The sequence below is a fragment of the Gaeumannomyces tritici genome (assembly GCF_000145635.1).
Source record: "Gaeumannomyces tritici R3-111a-1 unplaced genomic scaffold supercont2.5, whole genome shotgun sequence".
In the NCBI taxonomy this organism is placed as follows: Eukaryota; Fungi; Ascomycota; class Sordariomycetes; order Magnaporthales; family Magnaporthaceae; genus Gaeumannomyces; species Gaeumannomyces tritici.
In genome coordinates, this window is record NW_008804549.1 from 2,103,974 (window position 1) to 2,125,961 (window position 21,988).

Here is a 21,988-nt window from a genome sequence, read left to right on the forward strand (position 1 = left end):
ACCTCATCTGGAACAAAACGCCAACTACCCTACCCTTACGTGCCTCAAAAATTCCACATCAGGAACCAAAATGGGGCACGTGATTTCGGCATCTCATTCATTTATGCATTAAAGTATCACCATACTGCCTCGGGCCTCCTCTTGTTTCCGCAGCTGCACTTACCATGCTGAAGCTCAGCGGCAGCACCCTTCCGGTCCTGCGCCGAGCAAGCGGGGGGATCCGGAGGTCTCTTCCATCCAGCCTATATGTCCCAGCTGCCGCCGCCTGCCTGCCGCTGCCCACCACCTGTGGCGGCGGGCCCCGGACGCGGCAGGGACAAGCCCGCCCGTCCTCGTCCAGTTCCCGCTGGAAGGCGAGGCAGGAGAGCGACCAGTATGCCCGGGAGGCCAAGGTCAAGGACCTGAAGAGTCGGGCAGCTTTCAAGCTCTTGCAGGTGCGGCAAACACACACCGAACCGGCCTGTGTCATGTATGCCGTGGGATGAGGTGGATGAAGATGGCCGGAATGCTTACACACGTGTTTGGGTAACTTGCAGATTGATAGAAAGTACAAGCTGTTCAAGAAAGGGTCGCTGGTCCTCGATCTGGTACAGTATTCCCCGGCTCTTATCGGGCTCCCTGCCTAGCCACACATAGCCTCAACAGTCGCTATACTTGCATGAGAGAAAGGAACTTCCCGCTCTCCTGGTTGAAGCTATACTCACACCCGACGCGTGGGAATGGAGGGCTATAGGGGTACGCTCCGGGGAGCTGGTGCCAGGTCGCCATGGAGCTGACCAAGCCGACGGGCCGCGTGCTCGGCGTCGACCTCATCCCCGCGCAGCCGCCCAGGGGCGTGGGCACCCTCCAGGGCAACTTCCTGTCCCCGACGGTGCGCCGCATGACCAAGCAGCTGATCGCCGAGATGCACCACCGCCAGGTCGAGGACAAGGCGGCGGCGCGCCGGACTGGCGACGGCGCCGACGACGACAACGTCGTCGCGGACCGGCCTAGCTACATCGACATGGAGCACCGCGCCTCAAAGTTGGAGGAGGCAGTAGAGCCGGCCCAGGAGGCCGAGTCCTCGCCGTCCTCGTCACCCTCGGCCGCGTCCGCGGGCCAGAGCCGAGGGGGAAGGGGGGAGGAGGGAGAAGCCGAGGCACCTGCTGCCACCACCAAGCCCGAAGAGAAGAAATATTTGGATGTAGGTTCTCCATCCACAGTCGAAAACGCCATCTCGGGTTCCCTTTCCATATCAGTGTTTCAGTTTCGACTTTCTTTTGCTGCACAGCCTCCAAAACAAACAAGAAGAGAGAGGATCAGAAAATCTAGCAAGATATCTAACATTTCGATACAAACACGGCTACAGATAGTACTGAGCGACATGTCAGAGCCTTGGCCCCAGACCTCCGGATTCCGGGTGAACACACTTAGTAATCCCTATCGCAGGCTGATGAACACGAGCGGGATACCCTTCCGAGACCACGCGGGGAGCATGGTTAGTACAGCCGCCACTAGGACTGGAAAGTTGAATATCAAGATGGATAAAACCTCCAGGCTCCCGACCCAAGCCCCCCACACAGTTACTAACCTGGCAACTCTGAGCATTCCCCTACAGGACCTCTGCACTGCGGCCCTGGACTTTGCCAACGAAACCTTGAGGCCCGGCGGCCACTTTGTCTGCAAGTTCTACCAAGGCGCCGAGGACAGGGACCTGGAGAGGAGGCTCAAGAAGCTCTTCTTGAAGGTTTACCGCGAAAAGCCCGAATCTTCAAGAGATGTGCGTTGAGTCTGCATGCGAACGTCTTCCCCCATCCATCTACAGCCCTGAGCTAACACGAAGAAACTGCAGGAATCCAAGGAGATGTATTTTGTGGCTATGAACAGGAGGCCGAAAGTCAACCTTCGCGAGACTGGGGGTGCTTGAGACATCTTTCATATTATAATCAGTCGAGGATCCAAGGGACTTTTCATGTTGTTGGAGATATCTCGGCCGCCATGGGTGGCAGGCCTGTACAAACACTGTATTCTACGCTCAGTCTCATCCCCAAAGGCCCGGAATCTGTATATACCAGAATAGGTACATACCTACCTACCGTAGGTACCATGTATGAATAACGACTCGACTTGAAAGGGTACCGGCATCACGTCCATCACAATGCACATACACTGTCGCCAACCAACTACAGAGGCTGTGGGATCAAAGGGACAAGACTAAGGTGGACATCGAGGCATCTCAATTCATTTGCATTTTGACCTTCTGGTATGACCATTTTTCCACGCCGAACCATGCCAACTCCATTGTTGCGTACCAGCAAAAGAAACCCCGCGGAGGCAGCAAACAGCGCCCAACCCTGAAAGAGAAGTAGCTGCGCTTTTCCGCAGCCGTCCCAGTAACCAGCAAAAAAAGAAGAAGCCGTCGATAAAGAACAGGAGGGGGTAGTGTTGTGAGGAGGCTGCAAGGTCCATTTAGACCTTGAAACCGCGCGATCGTCTGCGACCACGAGCCTTCTCGAACTTGCGGCCCTTGGACTGGAGGTAGGGCTTCTTGTGCTTGTGGGGACCGAAGCCAAAGTGCTTGACGGCCTCGCGGGCGTTCTTGGGGCCGCGGAGCAGCAGGGTGTTGGCACCCGTGGGCTTCTCGAGCGCCAGCTGGTCTAGGGTCAGAGCCTGGCCGCCGGCAGCGAGGAGACGGGCGCGGGCGGTGGCCGTGAAGCGGAGGGCCGCGACCGTGGCCTTGGGGGTCTCGACCAGGCGGTTGTCATCGGTGACGGTGCCGACGACGACGACGGTCTTCTTCTCGTTGCCGTTCTTCAGGTTGCCGGAAATGCGCGAGAGCGAGACGGGAGGGCGGTTGGTGCGCGACATGAAGAGGCGGCGCAGGACAACCTTGTTGAAGCTCGAGTCGGTACGGCCTGGGCGGGGTGGTACGGCAACGCACACCACGGGTTAGAGAGAGGGCAGGGGCAAGGCAAGCCGACGCAGGCAGGAAGTCAGGCAGGCACTCACGAGCCAGGAAGCGGTAGAGCTTCACGAGGAGCTTCAGGTAGACATTGTCGCTCTTAGGGGCCTTGCGGTGGGTGCTCCGCACGTGGTGCTTCTTGAGATCGATACCTATTCAAAGAGACAGTGGGCTCCACGGTCAGCCTATTGATCGTGTATGCTTTGTGTTTTGGCAGCCAGGTCTGGTGACGGGCGAGGGCCTCCCCGGCGAGCGGGCAAGTCCTCGCCCGTCAGAAGACGGCGCGCAAAAGAAGGGGTCGCAGAGATATCGCACGAATGCGATATTCCACTCGCACACATAGGCGATCCATTGGAATCGTCTCACGTACCCATGGTGGCGGCTACTCGTGATGTTGCTGATCAACGAGTGCTGGGCTTCTTTGCTGTTGTGGTAAGTTGACCAAAAGGAAAAAAAATCTGGGCGGGCACTTGGAAATTCACCTTCTGGTGCAGGAGAGGGTACGAGCAGTTGGGTGGGGACGTGGTGGGCAGGCGGTGAAATGCGGCAATTAGGGCAGGCGGAGCAGCCCCTGCTGGACAAGCTCAGACCTGTGATTGCTGAAATTCAAGGCAGAAACTTTTGCAACAAACACTGCCGATTACGTAATAGCAATGTGCAGTAGGTGGGTCCTTCTGTCCTCCTCCTCCTAAGTGGGTCAGCAATGCACCGATTCCACCCCTGGGAACCCACGAACCCCATGGGGAGAATACCACCTCCATCATACGCGAGCTGCAGGCGGAGTATCATTCGAGATCGCTGTTGAATGCACTAGCTGCGAGGCCTGGGCACATACGTATCTACCTAGGTAATACCTATTGCACTGCCTGAGCGCAGCATTGTTCTTATCTATCTTCTGACTTATCCAAGCAATCCATTCTATCCATCCCACATGAGCAGAAAATGCCCGAATGTAGGTTAATAATGCATACCTACCATCTATTTACGAGGCACCAAGGCAGAGGTGACGAGTTTTTCCTGTCGTTCGATACCTGTGCCTTGAGATACACAAGCATGTACGCTCTGCAAACCCGTATGTCGGCGACTCCATATCCCATGCCCATCCTCATCCCCCGAAAACCCTTCTCGAGTGACTTCCGAGTTTAAGAATAAAAACAAAAGCCATGCCCCTCTAGTAATATTAGGTATAACTCTTTCCCGTGTTTCTGTTTTGAGGTTATTACAAGCTCCTGGGTCATCCCAGTGAAGCAGTCATCCCGTCGAAGTAGTCGGTAGCATATGCTAGGGGGAGTCTGCTAGCCACGTGGTGATAGAGCCGATGGAACTTGGTGGTTGAGCACCCGGGTGCCCAGCGAGGTGGCCGATGGTTGGTGGTGTAGGTCTTGGCGACGCTCTCTATGTGTATCTAAAAAAAGACAAAGAAAAAGAAAGCCAGGAATCTCGAAACGCCAATGTCGAGAAAGATACCCAGTTGCCGACACGACGGCCAGCGATCGTTCGATTCTTCGGCCGGTCACATGTAGGTGTCTAGTTCCGTGTTTATTGCCTGCCGTCTCCATCGGGGCTCGGCTCGGCCTTGAGCGCCCAACAAGAGAATCCGTTTTGCGCCGTCTCATCCTCGGGTAGTCATGTCAGGCAGCCTGAACGAGATTCATCATAGGTCGGCTTCCTTGGGATCGAGGGAGACGAAGAAATCCCTGACGACCTCAAAACTCAACCAGCTGGAGGCCATGCTCGGTGCGACTTTCAAAAGATTCGGGACGATGCCTTTGTAAAGGCCCTTGGGTCCCTCGTGCATGAGTATGACCTTTATGGCGTCCGGGATAGACTTGTACTGGTAGCCCATCCCCGACATGGTGTTGATCTGGAATCGCCGGCGGAGAACATCACTGCGCAAGCCTCGGGGGTCAGTTGCTGGAGACAGAAGGAAGATGAGCTCGAGACACTCGAGACCCTCGGTCAACTTACAATGGATAGGTGCATGTCTGCGCAACTGCGCCAGAAATTGCGCCAGCAAGAAGCTTGCGAGCCGCACTGGGGTTCTTGTCACCCTCAGGGGTAAGATGCGTTCGCATAAACTCATATGTCATGAAGTTCAAGCCAACCTAGACCAGTGAGAGAGATGGGACACATATATTAGTACAAGTCCAAGGTTCCCTTCCAACGTCCTTGGCATCAGCATAAATCCCCGAGGGCACTCACGTATGGGGCGACGCCAGTAACAGTCGGGACGATGCCGCGGTACAGGGCCCGGATCCCTCCCTCATCCTTGTACATGCGCACCATGGTGGCCCACATGCCCGGCAGCTCCCCCCTCCTCTCGCCCAGGTCGGCAAAGGATGCGGACTGGATGGACAGGCGGGTCCGGACAATGTCAAGCGGGTACGTGAAGGTGACCGAGGTGATGCCGGCGATGCCGCCGCATATGAGGCGCTCGAACGGGGTGAGGTCGGCGCCGGGGGTCGACTCGAACAGGGTTCTCTTATAGAAGCCGTAGGAGCCGAACTGGACGGCCGAGTAGGGTACGATGCGTATGCAGTTGGTGCCGTTGCCGCGCATGCAGCCCCTCCAGCCCTCCTCCTGCCACATCTTCTTGAGCGCCTTGCCGACCGAGAGCTTGTACTCCTCGCGGCCCGCGCTCTGGATCTGGAAGAGGATCTTCAGCCTCTCGAGCGGCGAGACGACGGTGCGCGAGACGGCGCCCGCGATGCCGCCGGCGCAAAAGGCCGCGACCACGGGCTGCGATATGAAGCTGCGGGCCTGCGCCCCGGCCAAGTCGGACCGCGTCATCGGCGCCGACATGGCTGCTTCGGCGGCAGAGGGCGGCGGGTCGGTCGTGGCAGTCGTCGCGGGGGTCGGGGAGTTGGCTGTGCTTCCTAGCTTCTGAGTGGTCGGAGCTTAGCTTTGTGTTGTTGTCATTTTGGGCAGGCAGGAAAGCGCCTTGGAAGTTTTTTTTCCCTCTCATCTTTTTTTTCTCTTTTTTTTTTTTTTTTCCATGACCGCCGCCTGCTCCACCTCTGGAGAATTCTCTCCAGAGGAGAAGGGGGAGAAAAAAGTAAAAGGTATAAGAGTGAGGAAAGCAGCCGAAAAGGGGGGTATGAAATCATGCAAGAGCAACCTACCGACATGCCGCGAGAGGGTGGTCCTTCGAATGCCTGGTCGCAAGGATCGCAGCGCAGCCGGGCAGAGGCGGCCGGCTTCGGGAGTGAGTAAGCCGTGCGCGAATTCGATCAGAGCCGGGGCCCTGAGGCTAATGGCATCTAATTGACCACCTATCCGACGGCATTGAGCGGGTATGGGTGCAGCTGGCTTGCCCCTTTATCTGCCTGACTTCCTTCTTCGTCCGTCCCGGCCGAGGCAGTAGGCGGCGAAGGGGGCGCGGGCTGAAGGTCAATGGTTGCTCTGGGACTGCGGCTGCTTCCGGTTCTTCGCGGGTTAGGAGGGCTCGCTGCTGCCGCCGCTGATGCAGAGCTGGAGGTGGGAGTCGATGTCGCTGCGCGGGACGGTTTCTTGCGGGTCCGATATCATAGCAAGTCATAACATGAAAACCAGGAAAAAGTGGCTGGTCAAAATCGCCCAGGGGATAGGCACCGCAGGATCTTGCGCTGTACACCGAGGCCTCAACGTGATATGTGTGAGATTTCGCCTGTGTGTCCTGTCTTGCGTGACGGTTGCATACGGTCCCGACAGGCTGTGGAAGCGGGAACAAGTGACGACAGCGGTCTTGGTTGGGCCTGGGCGCTCCCACTCTCTGGGTCGGCTCAGGTCGGCGCAGAGGGCCGGCTGTGACCGAACCGTGACGCCCTACGCCCAGGGGGTGTCTTGGTTCCAGGGCCTTTGATAGGCCAAGAAGAACCTCGAGGGGCGCCCTCTCAAATCGCGGCACGTTAGGAATTCAAAAAGCAGACGGGACAAGGAAAGTGTTTGTTTCAATCAATACGACGCTGAGATTTGCCGACAATTGCGTAACTCCTGACTAGCTCCAATCCCAACGGCACTGTATTCAGTCCACTAAATAGCCTCCAGATGGAGGGAAAGGAAGTTGAAGTGAGATCTTCTCAAAGGGTGGCCCGGCCTCGACCATTCATCAACATTTTTTTCCCTATCTACCGGTCTTCTCACCGTCTCCTCGACTGCGTCAGGCGTCATCTTATTCAAGCATTAGACGTCCTTTGGACTTCGAGGCAGAGGCGCAACTCCCCCGCCACAACCAAGGCGAGCGTTTTCAGAGTACACACGAATCACAAGCGAGATCAAGATTGGCAAACATTCGGCATTGTGAAGGTAGGCTTTTCTAACTAAGAGCAAAACTAATTTACTTTCCCTTGAATGAAGTCCGGCGAGGCCATCGCGAAGGTGAAACGCCATAGGCTGGTATCCATTTCGATTCGCGTCGTTCGCGATTCCGTTCCGTTCCGTTCGATCGATTCGCCCGACTAACCGTGGATACCGTTTGTCTACACCGAATGGGAAAAGGAAACCGAAAGAGATCGACCGGCCGCCCGAGACTAGACAGGTGCAATTTCAAAAAAAAACACATCGCTCTCAAGCGATCTGGTAAGTAGTCCTTACGGAGAAGGAGAGAAAACCTAACCTAGCCTGCCGAGAAGATAGCGACACAAGATCAAGAGTGCGCAGAGAAAGGTTCCCTGAATCATCACTCGGCGACATCGAGATCGTCGTGAGCGGGGGGCGGGGACTCGATGGGCGCTGTTTCTGAATATGTTAGCATGTTAATCTTTGAGACTAAGACACTGTCAAAGCCGAGAACTAGCTTACCCTTGCGCTCATCACCATTGGTGCCATTCTCACGGCGGTCCTCACGATCGACATCCTTCATCTCGCGGTCGCGGTCACTATAAGACGGAATATCCTGTTAGTACTGCCGGCGTTTGGGATGTGGTTGTCAAAGTGAGAATTAAGCCATCACATACCGATTGTCGGGGCTGCGGGAGCGGTCGCGGTCACGACGAGAGTCGCGGTCGTAGTCGCGGTCGCGGTCACGGTCGCGGCGGTCAGAGTCCTTGCGGGGGGAGTAGTCCCGGCGACGAGTAGGCGATGGCGACCGGTTGCGCCTGGGCGACCGACGAGAGCGGTCACCGCCGCGGTCAGAGCCGCGGTCGCCCGCACGGTCAGAGCCACGGTCACCAGCGCGGTCACCCGCGCGGTCACGGTCACGGCCGGACTCGAAGCGCCACGAAGCCGAAGGGGGAGTGCGCGCCCACTACGTCGATTGTTAGCGCCTAGGAGGCTTGCGCGAATGAATGGTGAGTTTTCATACCTCGATCTTCAGGACGTCATCACGGCCAAGTCGCTTGTTATGCATGTCGTGATACGCCTCATCTGCATCGCGGCGATCCTCATACTCGACAAACGCGAAGCTGCTGACAATGTTAGAACGACTACGTTTCCCTTAGGTAAGTGATACAACGGAAAGCCGGGCGACAAACTTACAGTCGGCTAGACGCTGAGCGAGGCGCGGGGATGTCGCAGCGGACAAGTCGGCCATAGCTGCAAGGGAGCTCTTGTTAGTGACTGTAAACCGATGGATGAGGGAGGGAGTCTTCGAAATCTCCGCTGCTACATCGTCATGATTGAATGTGGAGGATGTGCCATCGTGGACACTCGGGTCTCGGGCCGGATATCGTGGCGAGCTCGGGCATCGACCGCTCGACCGTGTGACGACGATGAGAATGAAATGGGAAGGACTAGACGGTGGATGTAGGCAGGACGCAGCGGGATCGCGGGATGGGTTGGATGACAAGACGGAGAGGGCGACGACGTATACGACGAGGAGGGTAGGGCATCGGCATGTTTCTTCCGAGTCGATCGCGCGATTCGGGTCGTCGGCGAGGGTGATTATAGGACGTACCGTTCGAACTCGTAGGCGAGATCGCGGGCTCGGGTGCCATGGCTGAAGCCAGTAACATACAGCGTGGTTCCACCCCGAGACATGATGGCGATTTGATGGCAAGATGCCGGATCGAGAATGCAAGATGATGTTTGTCTTCGAGAGAAGAGCGGGATGGGGCCGACGAGGCAAAGCGTTTCAACGCGAGCCAAGTCACAAGAGAGGGTAGGGTGAAGGAATGATGGTGAAGACGCGTTGCCACTCGAGGATACTCGATGGACGCGAGAGTGATTAGAGCGCGCAGGATGGTATTCCGATCTCTGCGACGCTTGGGGGAAAAGTTGCGTGTTCTGGTGGTTGGTGGAAAGAAGGGAAAGTCGGGCCACCAGACCAGTTGTCGTGGTGAAGGTGGAATTTGGGAAGTGGTCCCGGCTGCAGCCTGTGCCTTTCCTCTTTTTGTGCTAGCGTTCTGCCTCAAAGCGGACTGGTGTGTGGGACCGCGCGGCTAAACCTAGTCGACTCACGTCATCAGCGCTGTGCGGATGTGGAGGCGTCCCAAGCTTAGGTAGCTCCTGGGCGGGCGGGCATTCAAGAAGAGACAGACCCCGGATATTCACTGCAAGGGAGGGATCAGCTCAGCTCCGTCCATGACCTTGAATATCCTTGTTCTGGCTCTTTTCTTGACACCATCTCCCCGAGCTGCGCGTGACCAAACAGCAAGTGAATGAAGTTGGTTCGTGGCTTGCGCGCCATGTCGTTTTGCCTTCACCTCCCCGTTGTTGGGGCTACAGGATCAAGTACAGGCTGCAAAGCACGCTCGGGCATATAAAAATCCCAAACCAGAACACCATATTTCCCAACGTAGCCTTGTCTCGTAGCCATCTTGTTCTGCTCAGGGCCATTAGCTGTACAAGGGGATGGGACTGTTAGAGCAAAGTTCAACAGCGTATATCTGGGCTGTAGAAGGAATCTTCTGAGCGGCCGTGCCTCGGACTTACTGGAACTTGACACATTTGAAGAACTAGAAGATAACCCCTGAGCTTCTTGAATATGCACCACATGACCAGCTCATGGACCAGGGCGGACAGGAAGAAGGTTATGAAGGTTGCCGTGTGCTTGTTGACCTTCAAAGCTGAAATGGAACTGTGATAGACATGCCGCAATAGGAAGTTGTGTACCGGCCTACGTTTTGTCAATCATCAGTTTTGCAGTCTTTCCGGACAGGAAATTCCCAACCGGGACAGAAAGCACTCACCGGTTCCAGTCTCGGGCAAACTGATCCCACGAAACTAGCCAGACGCGAAATGTTAGCTAAATCATACTGTTGAGACCGCCTCCCGCGGGCGTGGACGGCTTACCGCTGTTCCACCACGCGCCGTAAAAGCTCCTGTCTGCAAAGCGACATGCCTCGCCAAGGCCATTCAGAATGGTCTCCCAGATCAGGTACCAAACCAAGCTTCGACGTTGGTCAGTGGATGGACTTTGCTAGAGCAGCGCGGGCGCAGAATCGGAGACTTACAGGTACTCGAGCATAAAGGGGAATAACAGCTCGCTCAACATCCAGGGAAAGAACCGGAACCGCTCGGGCAGCGGAACCCCTGTCTCCTTCATCTCGATTGTCTTCATAACGACCGGATCTACGTATGGTATGGGCGTCAGTCTCAGCGCCGCCATGAGTTACCCCTGAAAGCCAATGGTGGTTACAAAGTAGCACATTCGTCGGAAGGAAGAGGCTCTGGTGATGACTTACAGATGGAGCTCTGGGAAATCATGATCATGGCAAATATGATACCGACCGTCGCGGCTATCTTTTCCGCCACGTATGCCCAGCTTACAGAGTGGGATCGCGGGTACTCTAGTTCGTAGACCAGCGTCGGCAGCAGGTTATACTCGCACTGGTTCCAGAGGGTAAGATTGTTCGGGTATGCTCGTTCAGGTGCCGTGGCCTTGCCCTTTAGCTCTTCTGTAAGCGCGTCGACCTCCCACCGCAGGACCTTTTCGAACACGGCGACCTGGTCTGCGTCCATCGGCTCCTTGTTCTTGATGGCCTCGGCAATCTTGTCGATGTCGCACTCGCCGCGCTTGTCTTCCCCAGTCGATGGCCTGTCCGTGACTATCTCGGATGGGCGCGGCGTCAACGAGGATCGACGCTTCATCAGGTTGTGCGCGGATGGCGTGCTGGCCAAGTGCGAAGTCGACACGGCTGTTGCTGGAGGCTGGGTATTGGAAGGTGACCGAGCTGGGGCGGTTTTTGCGAGCCACCCGAGCCTCGAGATCAGGTCCGCCCGGTTCTTGTACGCCGTCGAAAGATGGCCGTTATAAAAGGCGTAAGAGTGCTGCTTCATGAGCATGACGATGCCGTGCATGACGAAGAAGACGGTGTGTGACCACGGCCAGTCGCGGACCAGCGTCAGGCCCACAACGCCGGCGATGAACAGCATCTGCCAGACGTTCTGGATTATCCAGCCGGACCTGTCCCAGCTCAGGTGGCCGGCGAGGACGGCGCGCTGCAGTAACCAGCACACGCCCGTCAGCGCGCACATCATGGCGTCTGCGGCCAGCAGGACCGCAACGTCGCGGCGGAACATGGACGACATGATCTCGTTCCGGCCCAGCGGGCTGCCGTACGCCTTCCAGTTCTCGACCGCCATCTTGACCATGGCCAGGAACACAGCCATCCAGAAAAGAGTGAAGAAGCCGTGAAAGGGGCTGTTGGCAGTGGCCTCGTTGTTCCTATCAAAGGTCGAATAGGTGCGAGTGAAGTCAGGGCCCGTAAACTTGACGGCTCCTTTTTTCCTTTTACTGACCGAGTCTTCTGGTGACGGCTTGTCCCTGGCCCTCAAAGAGCTCCGTTTGAGGATCTCTTGGATCCCTGCGTCGTCGTCCTCGCTACCGACGATCACGTAGGGCTCCAGACTAGCGGTTGTCATCGCGTGGATATCCTCCAAACTGGGGTTTGTGCTCGTTACGTCCGTAATTCTCGCTGTAGTTGCCGGTTCTGTGGATATGTGTAAGAAAGCTGGCCTTCGTGGTGTGCTGTCGCTTCCACTCTCATGTGCAGCACCGGGCTTGGACCTCGCGCCGAAGAGCTTGCCCGCGCAATTCTTGGCTCTGTCTTGCGCCGAATCCATCGCTCTGGAAAATGGTAGCAGAGTGGAGAGTGTTGATTTTCAGATGAGATCGACTTCTAGAACGGAAGGGCTACTGAACAGGTTGATGAGCTCTGTACAAGCTATGATGCTGGGGCTTGAGCCGAACGATCCGTCGTGCCTAGCATTTATCAAGGGTTCAGTTCCGCCGTAAGCGTAACCGGCAAGCAGGCTCCCCTCCCTACCAGTATTGGCTGCCAACCAGGCACGCCATGGCTGCAGGAGGAGCTGGGTGGCAATCAATTGTAAAGCGGGGACCTCTCAGCGATAGAGCCGGATGGAGGGAGCTTACACTAAGGTGCTGCCACCTGGGTACGTCCTACCAAGGTGGTCGGCCCGGTTGCTAGCCGGAACTGCCGGCACGACTGACGACTGGATCAGGAGATGGCGGGAAGAGATAAATCTAGGGCATTTCAGTCAGGCTACCTAAAGGAACCGAAATACACCTGTATGGGAACCGAGGCACCGATTTCGGGGGTTTCTTCACATCCTGACTCCTGGCCTAGGTAGGTTGATAACACGTAATAGGATAGCATGTACCTTGGTCAAAAACCATGTCTAGGTTGCCGGTCGATATTAGGGTTGTTCTGCTCTCCAATGCTGCGCGGATAGCCTGCCCCGCCATTCCCGTCTGCAGAGCCCCTGCATCTTCGGGCAAGGGATGACGTCCCAGGCGGGCCCCAGGCTAGCCTGCTCGGCATTTCTCTGCCACCATGCTTGGATTCCGATGGGCTCGAAGCCCGCAGAGATCCACTCACTCATCGCCAGTCTCTGCAGGAGAAAGAAGGCAAGGGGCAGGCACTCGTGTGATGAGAAGGCGCAGATCTGGGTAGGGATGCGGACTGAACCCCACTAGATGCAAAATGTAACGTCAAGTACACGTGTTGGTGAGGGTTCTCACCTCGAGGGAGCACCTCGGGCGGTTGCCTTTCCAGCACGCCAGCTGTATTGGCTGTGGAGATCTGGGAACAATCCGCACTCGTCTCGGCTGCTAACCAGCCAGCGAACTTTGCTCGAGATATTCTGATTCGATGAATAAGACGACATACAAAAAAACAAAACACTGAAAGGCTTGTCGAGAAGGAAGAAGGGAAGGACGGGGTTCGCAAACTCGAGACCGGCTGAACTTTTTCTTTTCTAATCCACAGCTTGCACCGCAAAAAAGGATAGCACCCGGCCCTTGTAGTTCAATCGTCCAGGAACCGGGAATCACTGCATCTTCTCGTACGTCGCCATCAAGGAGCCTAAATGTGTAGATTACTTGTTAGAGACTGGTGGGAGCTAAACGTGATATAATGAAGACTAGAGAGGGTTGGGACAAGCGATAAAGGCTTACCAATGAAAGTGGTCACCAGACGGCTGCGGACCTGGCAGATATCTTCGGGTACCAGCCAGATCGTAGCGCCCATCTTCCTGGCAATGCTGATGCTGAGCTTCGCGTTGAGGTACGCATCTTCGTCGGTCCGTCCGGGCGTCACCAGCTCATAGTCGACGTAGCTGCTCTTCATGCCGTTCAGAACATCCAAAAGGAAGACACCTGTTCCAATGGCAGAGTCCTTGAAGGACCTGATGGACGAGCTCTGGCCGCCCTTGCGAGACATGTCGTTGGCCCACCTGACCATCTCGGCGTCCGTGATCTCGCGTTTTCCGAGCCGCTGGGCGAGCGCTGAGAGAGTCATGGTGATGTCCCTGCGCATTAGCTGCCATACGAGGCCTAGTGTGAGCGTCTTCTGGCCGTCCGTGATATCGGCACCCTGGATTCCGACCAGCGAGAAGCCGTTTTGTTTTCCGAGCTCGATGGCGTAGTTGGTGTTCTCCACCGCCTTGAATCGCGACATCTCACCACCGTGCGCGGGAGGCTTGTTGACGTGACGCCAGTTGACGGAGCCAGGGATGACCTTGTCATAAGCTTGCATCAGGACGGTGCCGTTCTGCAGATCATCGAAGAAAGACACGACCGCAGGCTGCACATCTAAACTGTTGAGCCAAAGAGTGAAAACCCTGGCCTCGCGCTCTCCCTCGGCATCAAAGTCCTCGACCTCCAACTTCTCCTCTTCGGTGATGGGGTCCAGGGCGGGGTGGGTGTTGAACAGGTTTGCCACAAAGGCAAGGTTCAGCTTCGGGTTTCCAGCGACCAGGGATTTCGGCGTCAGGAATTTGCGGCAGCCTAGAACGTCGGCGTTTTGAAGCACCTCTTCAGCTCGCTGGAGCAGGTCGTTCGTCTGCAGAGGCGCCCGCGTGACGCCGTACTCGGATCCGATCTGTGCCAGCAGAACAGTGTAGTTCTCGCCATCCTTGACGTCGCTGGAGAAGTTGTTGACTCTCCTAGGCCAGCTAGCAGCTTTGAGGTGGTAGTTGAACCAGCGGAGAAGGATCTGCTCTGGCGGCAACCTGAGGAACTGCTCCAGGGTCTCATCGTCCTCCAGCAAGCGGTAGAGCTCGGGATGAAGCTTGATGTCGATCTTGCCGAGAAGTCCTCTCCGGATGACCTGCCAGATGAGACCGAGAATCAAATGCTCGCGGACCTCGATGATGTCACCACTGCCAATGTTCACAACTGAACAGCCGATGCCCTTGGCCGATTCGATGACGATGTTGTTGTTCTCGGTCATCTGGAATGCATTGAGGTTCTTCGTCTTCTTGCCGGGGCGGTTGAGAACACGCTCATCGATAGTGTCGGGCACGCTGTCGTTGATGAGCTTGGCTAGAACAAGACCATCCTTGCACTCATCGAACATCTCGAAGGTGTCGGTCGGGAAGGGAAGACGGCTGCCAATGTCGGCGTCGCCGGCAAGGACGGCGTTAATGTGGCGTGTAAACTCGGTCCGCTCATCCTCGTTGATGGTATGGGTGATGTTCGCGTTGGATCCCTGGACCTGGATCTTGCCGCTGATGCTTGACTTTGAGGTATGACCGCCGGTTCTCTGCGCCACGACTCCTGACGGTGCTAGCGGTCCCGGGCCGGTCGACATGCGTTTCTGAGCGGGGGAAGAATCTCGGAGCTTTGCGATGAGCTGTTTATAGAAAGTTGTTAGCGCTCGCTCCATCTCTTTGTGCTTGGCCGTCCCGCGCGTTGAACACCGGATGATCTCATACCCCGACGTAATCCTCGAGCTCAACACGGCGTGACGAGTCCAGCTCGACTTCTTTCAGCGCTTGGCGGACAACATCGTACGGCTGGCGCTCGCTCTGCTGCGTGGCCTTGATGGCCGTGGCCTCGTCGAGGTATCCCTTGTCGTCAACATCGAGCTTCGCGAATGAGTTGGACAGCTCGAAGATCTCGTTCTGCTGGAACTGAGGGAATTTCCTGGTCACCGCCTTTTGTGTTAGCGCGAACCCCGCTCTACAGAGAGACACGCGGGAGGCGGAGAGCGAACCTCTGGAGCTTAAGGACATTCATGGCTGCTGAGATGATGGCTCGACCTCAGCGGCGAGGTGTTGTCGCAAAACAGTCGGCTGCCAAAATGACGAACCGCGCCAAGCTATCAGCACTGTTGGTGGAGTGCTCTGTGGTTCTGGTGTGCGGGAGGCTGCACTGGGGATAGTCCAAGTGATGTGTCTTGAATCTGGGTGAAAGCCAGCAGTGCTTCTTATTGCCTGGCCACGACGCGAAGGCAAAGAGGAGGCTGTGTCGCAATGGAGCCAGACTGCACAGGCGGGTGATCGTGGATGGCTCGGAGCTTGGAGGAACAGGGTGGGGGGTGGGGAGAGAGGATGCAGGTAAGCAGCACTGATGTAATGCCCCACCTGTTACACCAGCCACAGCGAGTTGCGTAGGCGACCACGCATTGTCCGACGAGTAGGCTTGCCTGGGAGCCTGGTCCTTGGAATTGGTGACCATGATTTGATGATCGATGTCTGCCTTGTTGAAGCGTGTGATTCCCCAGGCGCCCGGCTTATATAGCTCACTTATTTAATGATTTGAATACCCAGCGGCGAAGTCCCAGTGGCCATACATACCCAGGCGCCTCTGCCATTGTAACAACTGTAATGGAAACCTCATCGTTGGAACTTATCCTACCTATTTCATTTCATATTTCCTATTTCCTATATCCTCTTCTTTTCAATGCGACTCATTCTCATTCAGGGCTATAGGCTTTCGCTAAACGCCGTGGAAATTTCTCGGCCGCCATTAGTGAGGCGGCGTCAAACGATGCGGGGCAAGGGTTGCCACCCAGGATCATATCAGCTCAAGAGGATGGAGCTTGCTCTGAAAAAATGTTTTACAAGCTCTGATAGACGCCCCATCCCTTCGGCACCCGCTGGTGAAGAATTGTCCTCATATTAACATCCAGATTACGCTTTGCAAACTAGAACCACGTCGACAGTAGCTTGGACGGGGGCATCGGGATCACAGGCTCTCAAACTAAATCTCCTCATAAGTGCTTGTAAGTTTGGTACCAGCAACTTGAGCCACTTCTTTTGTGAAACAGGACCGCCACGTCCTTTGTTCGTTTCCCTCCCCGCCTCGACTGGCGACTGAACCGACGCCGTGGTGCCCAATTTACTCGGGGACGCAATGCATTGTTTACTGGCAAAGAAATACGGTACTCTGTTCCTTATTTTGCGAAAACAGAGTACCTTGATCTGAATCTGGTCTTAGTGCCAAGCCAACATCCCTCAGCTCTGAGCACTACCCATGCTTCTATCTACCTACCTTTTTCGTTGAATAGTATAGAAATCTCTACTACACGCCTGCCTACTAGGCACCTAGATTCAGGGAACACATCCCCTCGGTTACAAATGGCTATCTGACGTGTCCCCGGCAGACGATCTACCTACCGCCCACTAGGCACCGAGTTACCATGTCTGGGTGTGCCAGCTGTAAGGACCTGTTGGTGCTAAGCACCGACGAGGACGCCATGGAGGACGGCAACAACGCACCTGTCCCCGACGACCTCTCACTACCATGCGGCTGCCATTTCCATTGGTAAGCCATGCAGCCGGACCCAGGAACGAAAAAAAAGCGTTAAACTGCTGACCAATGCTACAGGCAGTGCTTTCTTGACTCTGCCTCCGATGTCGCCATCACGCTCAAGTGCCCTTCCTGCGGCGGCTACCTGCCGACCAACCAAGCCGGCCCCTCGACCACCAACTCAGTCTTCCCGGCCTCGCAGGACGTCGCGATAGTGACGCGCTACGAGAGCGAGGGCGGCGTCCAGGAGGACTACAACATCCTGCCCGACGTCACCGAGGAGGCCTACCTCCTGACGCACCCCGAGTTCCGCCCCGCCCATGCCTTCCACTCCATGTGCGCCGAGGGCAACGCCGAGGAGCTGCTGGTCATCATCGCCGACGTGGACTCCCCGGCCGCCGACGACGACGACGACGACGAGGCCGGCGGCCTGACGGTCGCCCAGCTCTTGAGGTACCAGGACCCGCTCGACGACATGAAGAGCCCGCTGCACATCGCTATCGAGAAGAACCAGGCCCAGGTCGCGCTCCTGCTGCTCTACATGGCGTCGGGACTGCCCGAGGACTCGTTCCCGGGCGACGCGCTCGAGGTTGCCAAGGGCCTTGGGCTCCGTCGGCCGACATTGGCCAGCCCGGAGGATGATATCAGGGCCCTGAAGGATGCCAATGGCCGCACTGCTGAGGAGTATGCCTACCAGGCGGGTGGCCCATGGATTAAATTTATAGAGGCAGGAATGTTTGCCTAGAGGACACTCAGACATAGAAACCAGCGCGCCAGCGCAAGCTAGATAGCAATACAAGGCAGATCAGTTGGCCAATTGGCTATCAATGAGGGGAGTGTCTAATCTCTTGTCACGGAGGTGGAATCTGTTCTATCAAGACGATGCTGGAAATGAGCATGGCAGGCAGAGATATATATCGCCCCTTGAGATGGCGTCGGGTTACAATGAAATCAGGTGACACGGATATCCATATAAGAACACAATTAATCTCAAGTGATCCAACTTCTTGCATTATCCATCGTCTCATCTCTTTGAAGGGACAGTCCTGTTGGAAAGGGCTTGAGACATGATAAAGTGAGCAACGTCTTCATCTGACCAGTATGCCATGTGCGAGGCAATCGTGTTCATAGGGTTGAAGTCGAGCGCGCTCCTATGGGCCCATGTTAGAAATCGAAGCGTGCCTTGAGAGTAATCATTTGCTTTGAGGAGGGTTGGATCTGGAAAGATGACCACTTACTCCTGAATGCTGTAGTCAACCCTGCCGTTCCTGTTCAGGGCCTGCACCTTCAACTCCTCTCGTCTCAGCCGCCTCGCTTTATGCTCCTCTTCTTGCCAGGCATCCTTGTTCTTGACGCGCCGGCTCTCGAAATTTGAATAGAGCGTCTCGAGTTCGTCGTCAAGCAGCGTGACATCGTTTCCACTGAAGCTCTCCTGTCGCTCACCCATCGAAGATCGAGCAAGCTGCTTCTTACGCTCAGCCGCCTTCTCCGCCTGCGACTGACCATCAGAAATGACGCCGGCGCCCGAGTTGGCACCCGCAGCCGAAGATGAGGTTGTAGGTTGTTGAGCCGACATGTTGGCCACGTCCTCCTGTGTGAGGCCCAGGCTGCGGTTCAGAATGTTGCTAGCGATCCCGGCGCTGAGTGAGGACCATAAACCCGAGACGCTCTGGCCGACCTTAACGCCTATCCCGGTGATTCCCTGGGGCGCCGCACTGCCAAAGATTCCCTTTTTGGTGTATGGAAGTATCTGGGACTTGAGGCTCGACATGGCAGGGGTGATGAGTGGCTCCATGCGGTAGGCGATGGGATCCGAAGGGTGGAAGATATTGAATAGCTGGCCGAGCTTGGGCGAAGAGATGGAGTAGGGCAGCCCTGTGATGGCTGAGACGCGTTGGCCGACATCCGCCGCCAGAAACGGATCGTCTATAGAGTCCGGGTCCAGCGGGCTCTCCGAGGGCAGTGCATGGGGTAGATGTCTTGCCGAGATGGTCCGCCCTTTTAGCATCTGAAAGAGGCCAATGGGCGAGCCCAGACAGTAGAGGTCTTCCACGTCAAAGTCGAACCTGAGCTCCCTCGGATCCTTTGATGGCCTGGGCCGATCTTGTGGCGTCCGGAATCGGAGCGCGTTCCTACCAACGTCCGATGAACTGGGCGTTTCCTTTTGGCGGCAGAGAATGTCGAACATTATTGCGGAACCAAGCGAGTGCCCGATGATGTGAACTTTGCCCGTGAACTTCGGGTTCCGCTCCATGAAGAGATTATAGACACGGTTGGACTCCTGCAGCACGATGTGGGCAATCTGCTCCCGGTATGCGCTTTGGTACAAGAGCACGTCCAGGGCAAGGTCGGAAATGAGCGACCGAACAAAAGCGACCCCCTCGACAGTAATGTCCTCAAGCGAGGGGTCTGTCTATTGTCAGCCACAATCATTAAAACTACCATGGGGTAATAGCATAGTCGCTAGCCACTCACATTCGTCTTCCTCGGTATAAGTCTCGCCCAAATCCTGCTCGCGTTTTTTCTCATTTTTCTTGGGGAAATCAAGGAGATGCCGCCAACACACGGGTAATACCTGGATGCGGCAGTTGCCCGGACCTTCACCACTTTCCGAGTTCAGTGCCTTTAGGTCTGCTGAGCTTGTATAGACCGATTTGAGGGTTTTGCGCAGGATGTTGACATCGTGCACAAAGTTCACACTCTCCATCCTGCGATACTCATGTCAGCGTACGGTTGTTATACGTGTATGGGAACGTGTGGAGATATCCGCATACCTAAGTCCCAAGAGCTGGCCTATGCCGTGTGTTACGAGGAAAACATGGTCGATATCACGCCCTTGTTTCTCACCAACCTGGGGATTGTAGTCAGTTTGCATTTGCTTCTCTTCTCTCTGGCGAACCTCTTCCTCCTCCTGGGCGCGGTCTTTTTCACCGCCGTCCATTAGCGATGAGATCTGGCGCTGCAGTTGGCTCTCTTGGCTTTCTACCCCCAAAGAGGAGGCACCAGCCAATGCCCCCAGTTTTGTGGCTGGAGGTGCCGATCTCCTCTTGAGAAGCTTTTGTTGCTTTTCATCGAGCGTGAGATGCGTCACGGTTCCTGGACCCGGTGTAGATGGCCATTTCTCGTCCTTGGCGTCCTTGGATTCTTTGTCCTTCGCCTTAGTGGGCTCCTTGCTTGGCTCTGAAAATCCACGGACAAGCTTGACTCCGCTCATGTAGCCGCCGCCGGCGAACCGTTCATATACCGTCGACGTGACCCACGACAAGACGCTATCGGACGTCAGCCACGCCACTGAGGCGTCTTGGTAGGTCGCAACACTGTTCATGTATGTTCCAAATAGTCGATGGGTTTGCGGTTGGTGTTGTGCCTGCAGCGGTGCTGGCATCGCTGACGACTTGGAGATGGCCTCCCCCTGCGCAGCCGACGCGGCCCGGAGGTTGTCGGTGGATGGCTTAGGAGTAAGGCTGCTCCCGGTGCCGGAGTCGCTGCGAACTCTTGCGGGGTATAGCCACGGCTTCACTTTCAAGTAGCCTTCCTCGAGTTGTGCCGCCAAGTTTTCCTCGCAAGGCCGAAGAGTCGAGCCTTCCTGGTAGAACCAGGTGCCTCTCCGTACATCGTAGACGGGCCCAAGCCAGTAAACTGGCGACAACTCTCTCTCCTCGAGGTCGACTTGGAACAAGAAGTCCTCCTGAACATATACGACATGATGTTTGGGTTTTTGGGCGTCGCTTCGGCTGAGTCCTCGAGATCTCGGCTCGTCGCTTCCCAGGGTCGATCTCCGATTAGACCTGCTCCTTTGCCTTTCGGCAGTTGTCCCCCGATCTCTCTCAGTATCCTCGAGTATTGTCTGGTATGTTGTCTCAAGGGATTTGGAGTCTTCGGGGGAGAACGCGACAAGTTTCTTGGGCGCGGGTGGTGGCTTGTTTTCGTCGGCGGCGTTCTTCTTGGACTGTAGCAACTTAGGTTTTCGCTTGGGTATCTGTTCCCGAGGGTTAGATTAGAAGCCAAAAATGCGAGAGACAACTCCAATCAACTAACATCGACAGCGTGGAACCACATCACTTTCAGCAGTGGGCAGTCCGGGGGGTATCGCCTCTGACTCTGGCCGTAGACATGGCTGGTGGTATGATAGCCGGGGACAGTGCTGGGACCGCTGGCAGACGGCAACGGCGGCGTGGTGCTCGAGGAGCCAGGTTCTTTGGGAGTCGGCGTGGTGCTACGGCTTCCGGCCCACGGGTTCATGGAGTCCACGGCAGAGGAGAAGTACCCCTTCTCCACCTTCTTGTCCACCGGAGGGGCAGGCGTGGGAGCCATAGCGTTGCTACTCCCAGCTTGCCATACGGCAAGCTTTCCCACAGAGAGAGCCGGCCGGGGTAGATATCGTATGCAAGATGTTGAGAGTCTGGTGGAGAAGGCCGAACGAGAGTGCGATCCAGGAAAACAACTCAAGACTGCCACGTCCGAGGTAGTATTCCCAACAAGGGCGGTCGGTTATTGGTGTTGTTTAAGCTGGTGAACGTCCTTTAGATTTATAAGTTCGCGTCAGTATTTTTCGAAGCTGCAGAGGTTCGCTGGCGACAAGTAGCGTTTTGGTTGGTTCAGGGAGCTCCTTGCGGCGAGTGCAATTTGGGTATGCGAGCAGGATCGAGGAACGAGGTGGACCGAGCCAGGTGTATGACACGCAATAGACAAGGCGTCCAGACTTGGTTGCTTCTGTTCAATTGTCAACAAACGGGGAACGCAGCTTGAAGGCTAGCTCATCCGGCTTGGGCTGTCGCGACAGGAGTACCCATGCATGCGCGACCAACAAAAGAGGTAGAATCCAGGTGACGAAATGGTTGGCTACTACGACCAGCGACAGGATGTCGGTGACACATCGTAAGGCTGCTCCCGTTGATTCCCGCCCATCTGGCCCGTCATCAGCTGCCCCGCCACGCTCGGTCCCCCGGGCGTGCATGGGCTCAGGAGGGTTGGTGCAACTTTAGTGGGGAGCATAACTGCGATTCAACTGGGATAGGCTGGCTACCTAAGGCAAGCTAGGCTGAGCTCATACAGAGTTCCCCGCACCACAGGCGGCCGGCAGGTGGGTGCTTGACTGCCAGCTCGGTACAGTGGTGGGGTCCAAGTGACTC

At 56.1% G+C, this 21,988-nt stretch overlaps 8 protein-coding genes across 11 annotated transcripts; 2 read left to right on the top strand and 6 right to left on the bottom strand.

Annotated features, from left to right (window-relative positions):
* Positions 1-164: 164 nt before the first annotated feature.
* Positions 165-1,906, top strand: GGTG_09694 (ribosomal RNA methyltransferase MRM2; the record flags this gene model as incomplete). The annotated part of the gene is made up of 6 exons (XM_009227549.1): positions 165-434; positions 537-587; positions 734-1,183; positions 1,349-1,477; positions 1,598-1,759; positions 1,832-1,906. The coding sequence occupies 6 exons, from the start codon at positions 165-167 to the stop codon at positions 1,904-1,906; spliced, it is 1,137 nt and encodes a 378-aa protein (XP_009225813.1).
* A 292-nt stretch (positions 1,907-2,198) lies between these two features.
* Positions 2,199-3,424, bottom strand: GGTG_09695 (60S ribosomal protein L18). The gene is made up of 3 exons (XM_009227550.1): positions 3,312-3,424; positions 2,989-3,093; positions 2,199-2,894 (listed from the first exon to the last, which is right to left on the bottom strand). Exons 1-3 carry the CDS (start codon positions 3,313-3,315, stop codon positions 2,449-2,451), a joined length of 555 nt encoding a protein of 184 aa, XP_009225814.1. The 5' UTR covers positions 3,316-3,424; the 3' UTR covers positions 2,199-2,448.
* A 290-nt stretch (positions 3,425-3,714) lies between these two features.
* On the bottom strand, positions 3,715-6,888 carry GGTG_09696 (mitochondrial carrier protein). The gene is made up of 4 exons (XM_009227551.1): positions 6,064-6,888; positions 5,144-5,824; positions 4,910-5,046; positions 3,715-4,830 (listed from the first exon to the last, which is right to left on the bottom strand). Exons 1-4 carry the CDS (start codon positions 6,067-6,069, stop codon positions 4,596-4,598), a joined length of 1,059 nt encoding a protein of 352 aa, XP_009225815.1. The 5' UTR covers positions 6,070-6,888; the 3' UTR covers positions 3,715-4,595.
* Positions 6,889-7,200: 312 nt separating this feature from the next.
* GGTG_09697 (hypothetical protein) lies at positions 7,201-9,231 on the bottom strand. 3 transcript variants are annotated; one of them, XM_009227554.1, is made up of 6 exons: positions 8,814-9,231; positions 8,396-8,452; positions 8,223-8,322; positions 7,876-8,165; positions 7,721-7,797; positions 7,201-7,651 (listed from the first exon to the last, which is right to left on the bottom strand). In XM_009227554.1, exons 1-6 carry the CDS (start codon positions 8,894-8,896, stop codon positions 7,599-7,601), a joined length of 660 nt encoding a protein of 219 aa, XP_009225818.1. In that variant the 5' UTR covers positions 8,897-9,231; the 3' UTR covers positions 7,201-7,598. The 3 variants fall into 3 exon arrangements, with proteins under 3 accessions (XP_009225818.1, XP_009225816.1, XP_009225817.1); XM_009227552.1 differs by having other exon boundaries at positions 7,201-7,657; XM_009227553.1 differs by having other exon boundaries at positions 8,396-9,231.
* GGTG_09698 lies at positions 9,157-12,093 on the bottom strand (the record flags this gene model as incomplete). 2 transcript variants are annotated; one of them, XM_009227556.1, is made up of 7 exons in its annotated part: positions 9,157-9,697; positions 9,791-9,974; positions 10,048-10,081; positions 10,151-10,248; positions 10,312-10,429; positions 10,543-11,525; positions 11,600-12,093. In XM_009227556.1, 6 exons carry the CDS (start codon positions 11,468-11,470, stop codon positions 9,578-9,580), a joined length of 1,482 nt encoding a protein of 493 aa, XP_009225820.1. The 2 variants fall into 2 exon arrangements, with proteins under 2 accessions (XP_009225820.1, XP_009225819.1); XM_009227555.1 differs by having other exon boundaries at positions 9,558-9,697; positions 9,826-9,974; positions 10,543-11,722.
* A 143-nt stretch (positions 12,094-12,236) lies between these two features.
* Positions 12,237-15,611, bottom strand: GGTG_09699 (fimbrin). Its single transcript, XM_009227557.1, has 4 exons — positions 15,319-15,611; positions 15,038-15,248; positions 13,278-14,955; positions 12,237-13,185 (listed from the first exon to the last, which is right to left on the bottom strand). Exons 1-4 carry the CDS (start codon positions 15,339-15,341, stop codon positions 13,151-13,153), a joined length of 1,947 nt encoding a protein of 648 aa, XP_009225821.1. The 5' UTR covers positions 15,342-15,611; the 3' UTR covers positions 12,237-13,150.
* A 185-nt stretch (positions 15,612-15,796) lies between these two features.
* GGTG_09700 (hypothetical protein) lies at positions 15,797-17,677 on the top strand. Its single transcript, XM_009227558.1, has 3 exons — positions 15,797-16,329; positions 16,711-16,871; positions 16,935-17,677. The coding sequence occupies exons 2-3, from the start codon at positions 16,747-16,749 to the stop codon at positions 17,599-17,601; spliced, it is 792 nt and encodes a 263-aa protein (XP_009225822.1). The 5' UTR covers positions 15,797-16,329; positions 16,711-16,746; the 3' UTR covers positions 17,602-17,677.
* GGTG_09701 (DDHD domain-containing protein) lies at positions 17,651-21,793 on the bottom strand. Its single transcript, XM_009227559.1, has 5 exons — positions 20,895-21,793; positions 19,631-20,835; positions 19,332-19,564; positions 18,095-19,265; positions 17,651-18,007 (listed from the first exon to the last, which is right to left on the bottom strand). The coding sequence occupies exons 1-5, from the start codon at positions 21,168-21,170 to the stop codon at positions 17,881-17,883; spliced, it is 3,012 nt and encodes a 1,003-aa protein (XP_009225823.1). The 5' UTR covers positions 21,171-21,793; the 3' UTR covers positions 17,651-17,880.
* Between the last annotated feature and the right edge of the window lie 195 nt (positions 21,794-21,988).

Excerpts from the sequence above, each read along its gene's own strand:
- GGTG_09695 (XM_009227550.1), bottom strand. Across the intron at positions 2,895-2,988 it reads GCTCTACCGCTTCCTGGCTC|GCCGTACCGACTCGAGCTTC; the intron begins GTGAGTGCCTGC and ends CACCCCGCCCAG.
- GGTG_09696 (XM_009227551.1), bottom strand. Across the intron at positions 5,047-5,143 it reads TTACTGGCGTCGCCCCATAC|GTTGGCTTGAACTTCATGAC; the intron begins GTGAGTGCCCTC and ends TCACTGGTCTAG. Across the intron at positions 4,831-4,909 it reads CAGACATGCACCTATCCATT|TGATGTTCTCCGCCGGCGAT; the intron begins GTAAGTTGACCG and ends AGGCTTGCGCAG.
- GGTG_09697 (XM_009227552.1), bottom strand. The coding sequence starts at position 8,896 with ATGTCTCGGGGTGGAACCACGCTGTATGTTACTGGCTTCAGCCATGGC. Across the intron at positions 8,166-8,222 it reads ATGACGTCCTGAAGATCGAG|TGGGCGCGCACTCCCCCTTC; the intron begins GTATGAAAACTC and ends CAATCGACGTAG. Across the intron at positions 7,798-7,875 it reads TCCCGCAGCCCCGACAATCG|TGACCGCGACCGCGAGATGA; the intron begins GTATGTGATGGC and ends TCCGTCTTATAG.
- GGTG_09699 (XM_009227557.1), bottom strand. The coding sequence starts at position 15,341 with ATGAATGTCCTTAAGCTCCAGAG. Across the intron at positions 15,249-15,318 it reads AATGTCCTTAAGCTCCAGAG|GAAATTCCCTCAGTTCCAGC; the intron begins GTTCGCTCTCCG and ends GGCGGTGACCAG. Across the intron at positions 13,186-13,277 it reads TCTGGTGACCACTTTCATTG|GCTCCTTGATGGCGACGTAC; the intron begins GTAAGCCTTTAT and ends CTACACATTTAG.
- GGTG_09700 (XM_009227558.1), top strand. The coding sequence starts at position 16,747 with ATGTCTGGGTGTGCCAGCTGTAAGGACCTGTTGGTGCTAAGCACCGAC. Across the intron at positions 16,872-16,934 it reads TGCGGCTGCCATTTCCATTG|GCAGTGCTTTCTTGACTCTG; the intron begins GTAAGCCATGCA and ends CCAATGCTACAG.
- GGTG_09701 (XM_009227559.1), bottom strand. The coding sequence starts at position 21,170 with ATGGCTCCCACGCCTGCCCCTCCGGTGGACAAGAAGGTGGAGAAGGGG. Across the intron at positions 20,836-20,894 it reads TGTGGTTCCACGCTGTCGAT|ATACCCAAGCGAAAACCTAA; the intron begins GTTAGTTGATTG and ends CCTCGGGAACAG. Across the intron at positions 18,008-18,094 it reads GTTGACTACAGCATTCAGGA|GAGCGCGCTCGACTTCAACC; the intron begins GTAAGTGGTCAT and ends ATGGGCCCATAG.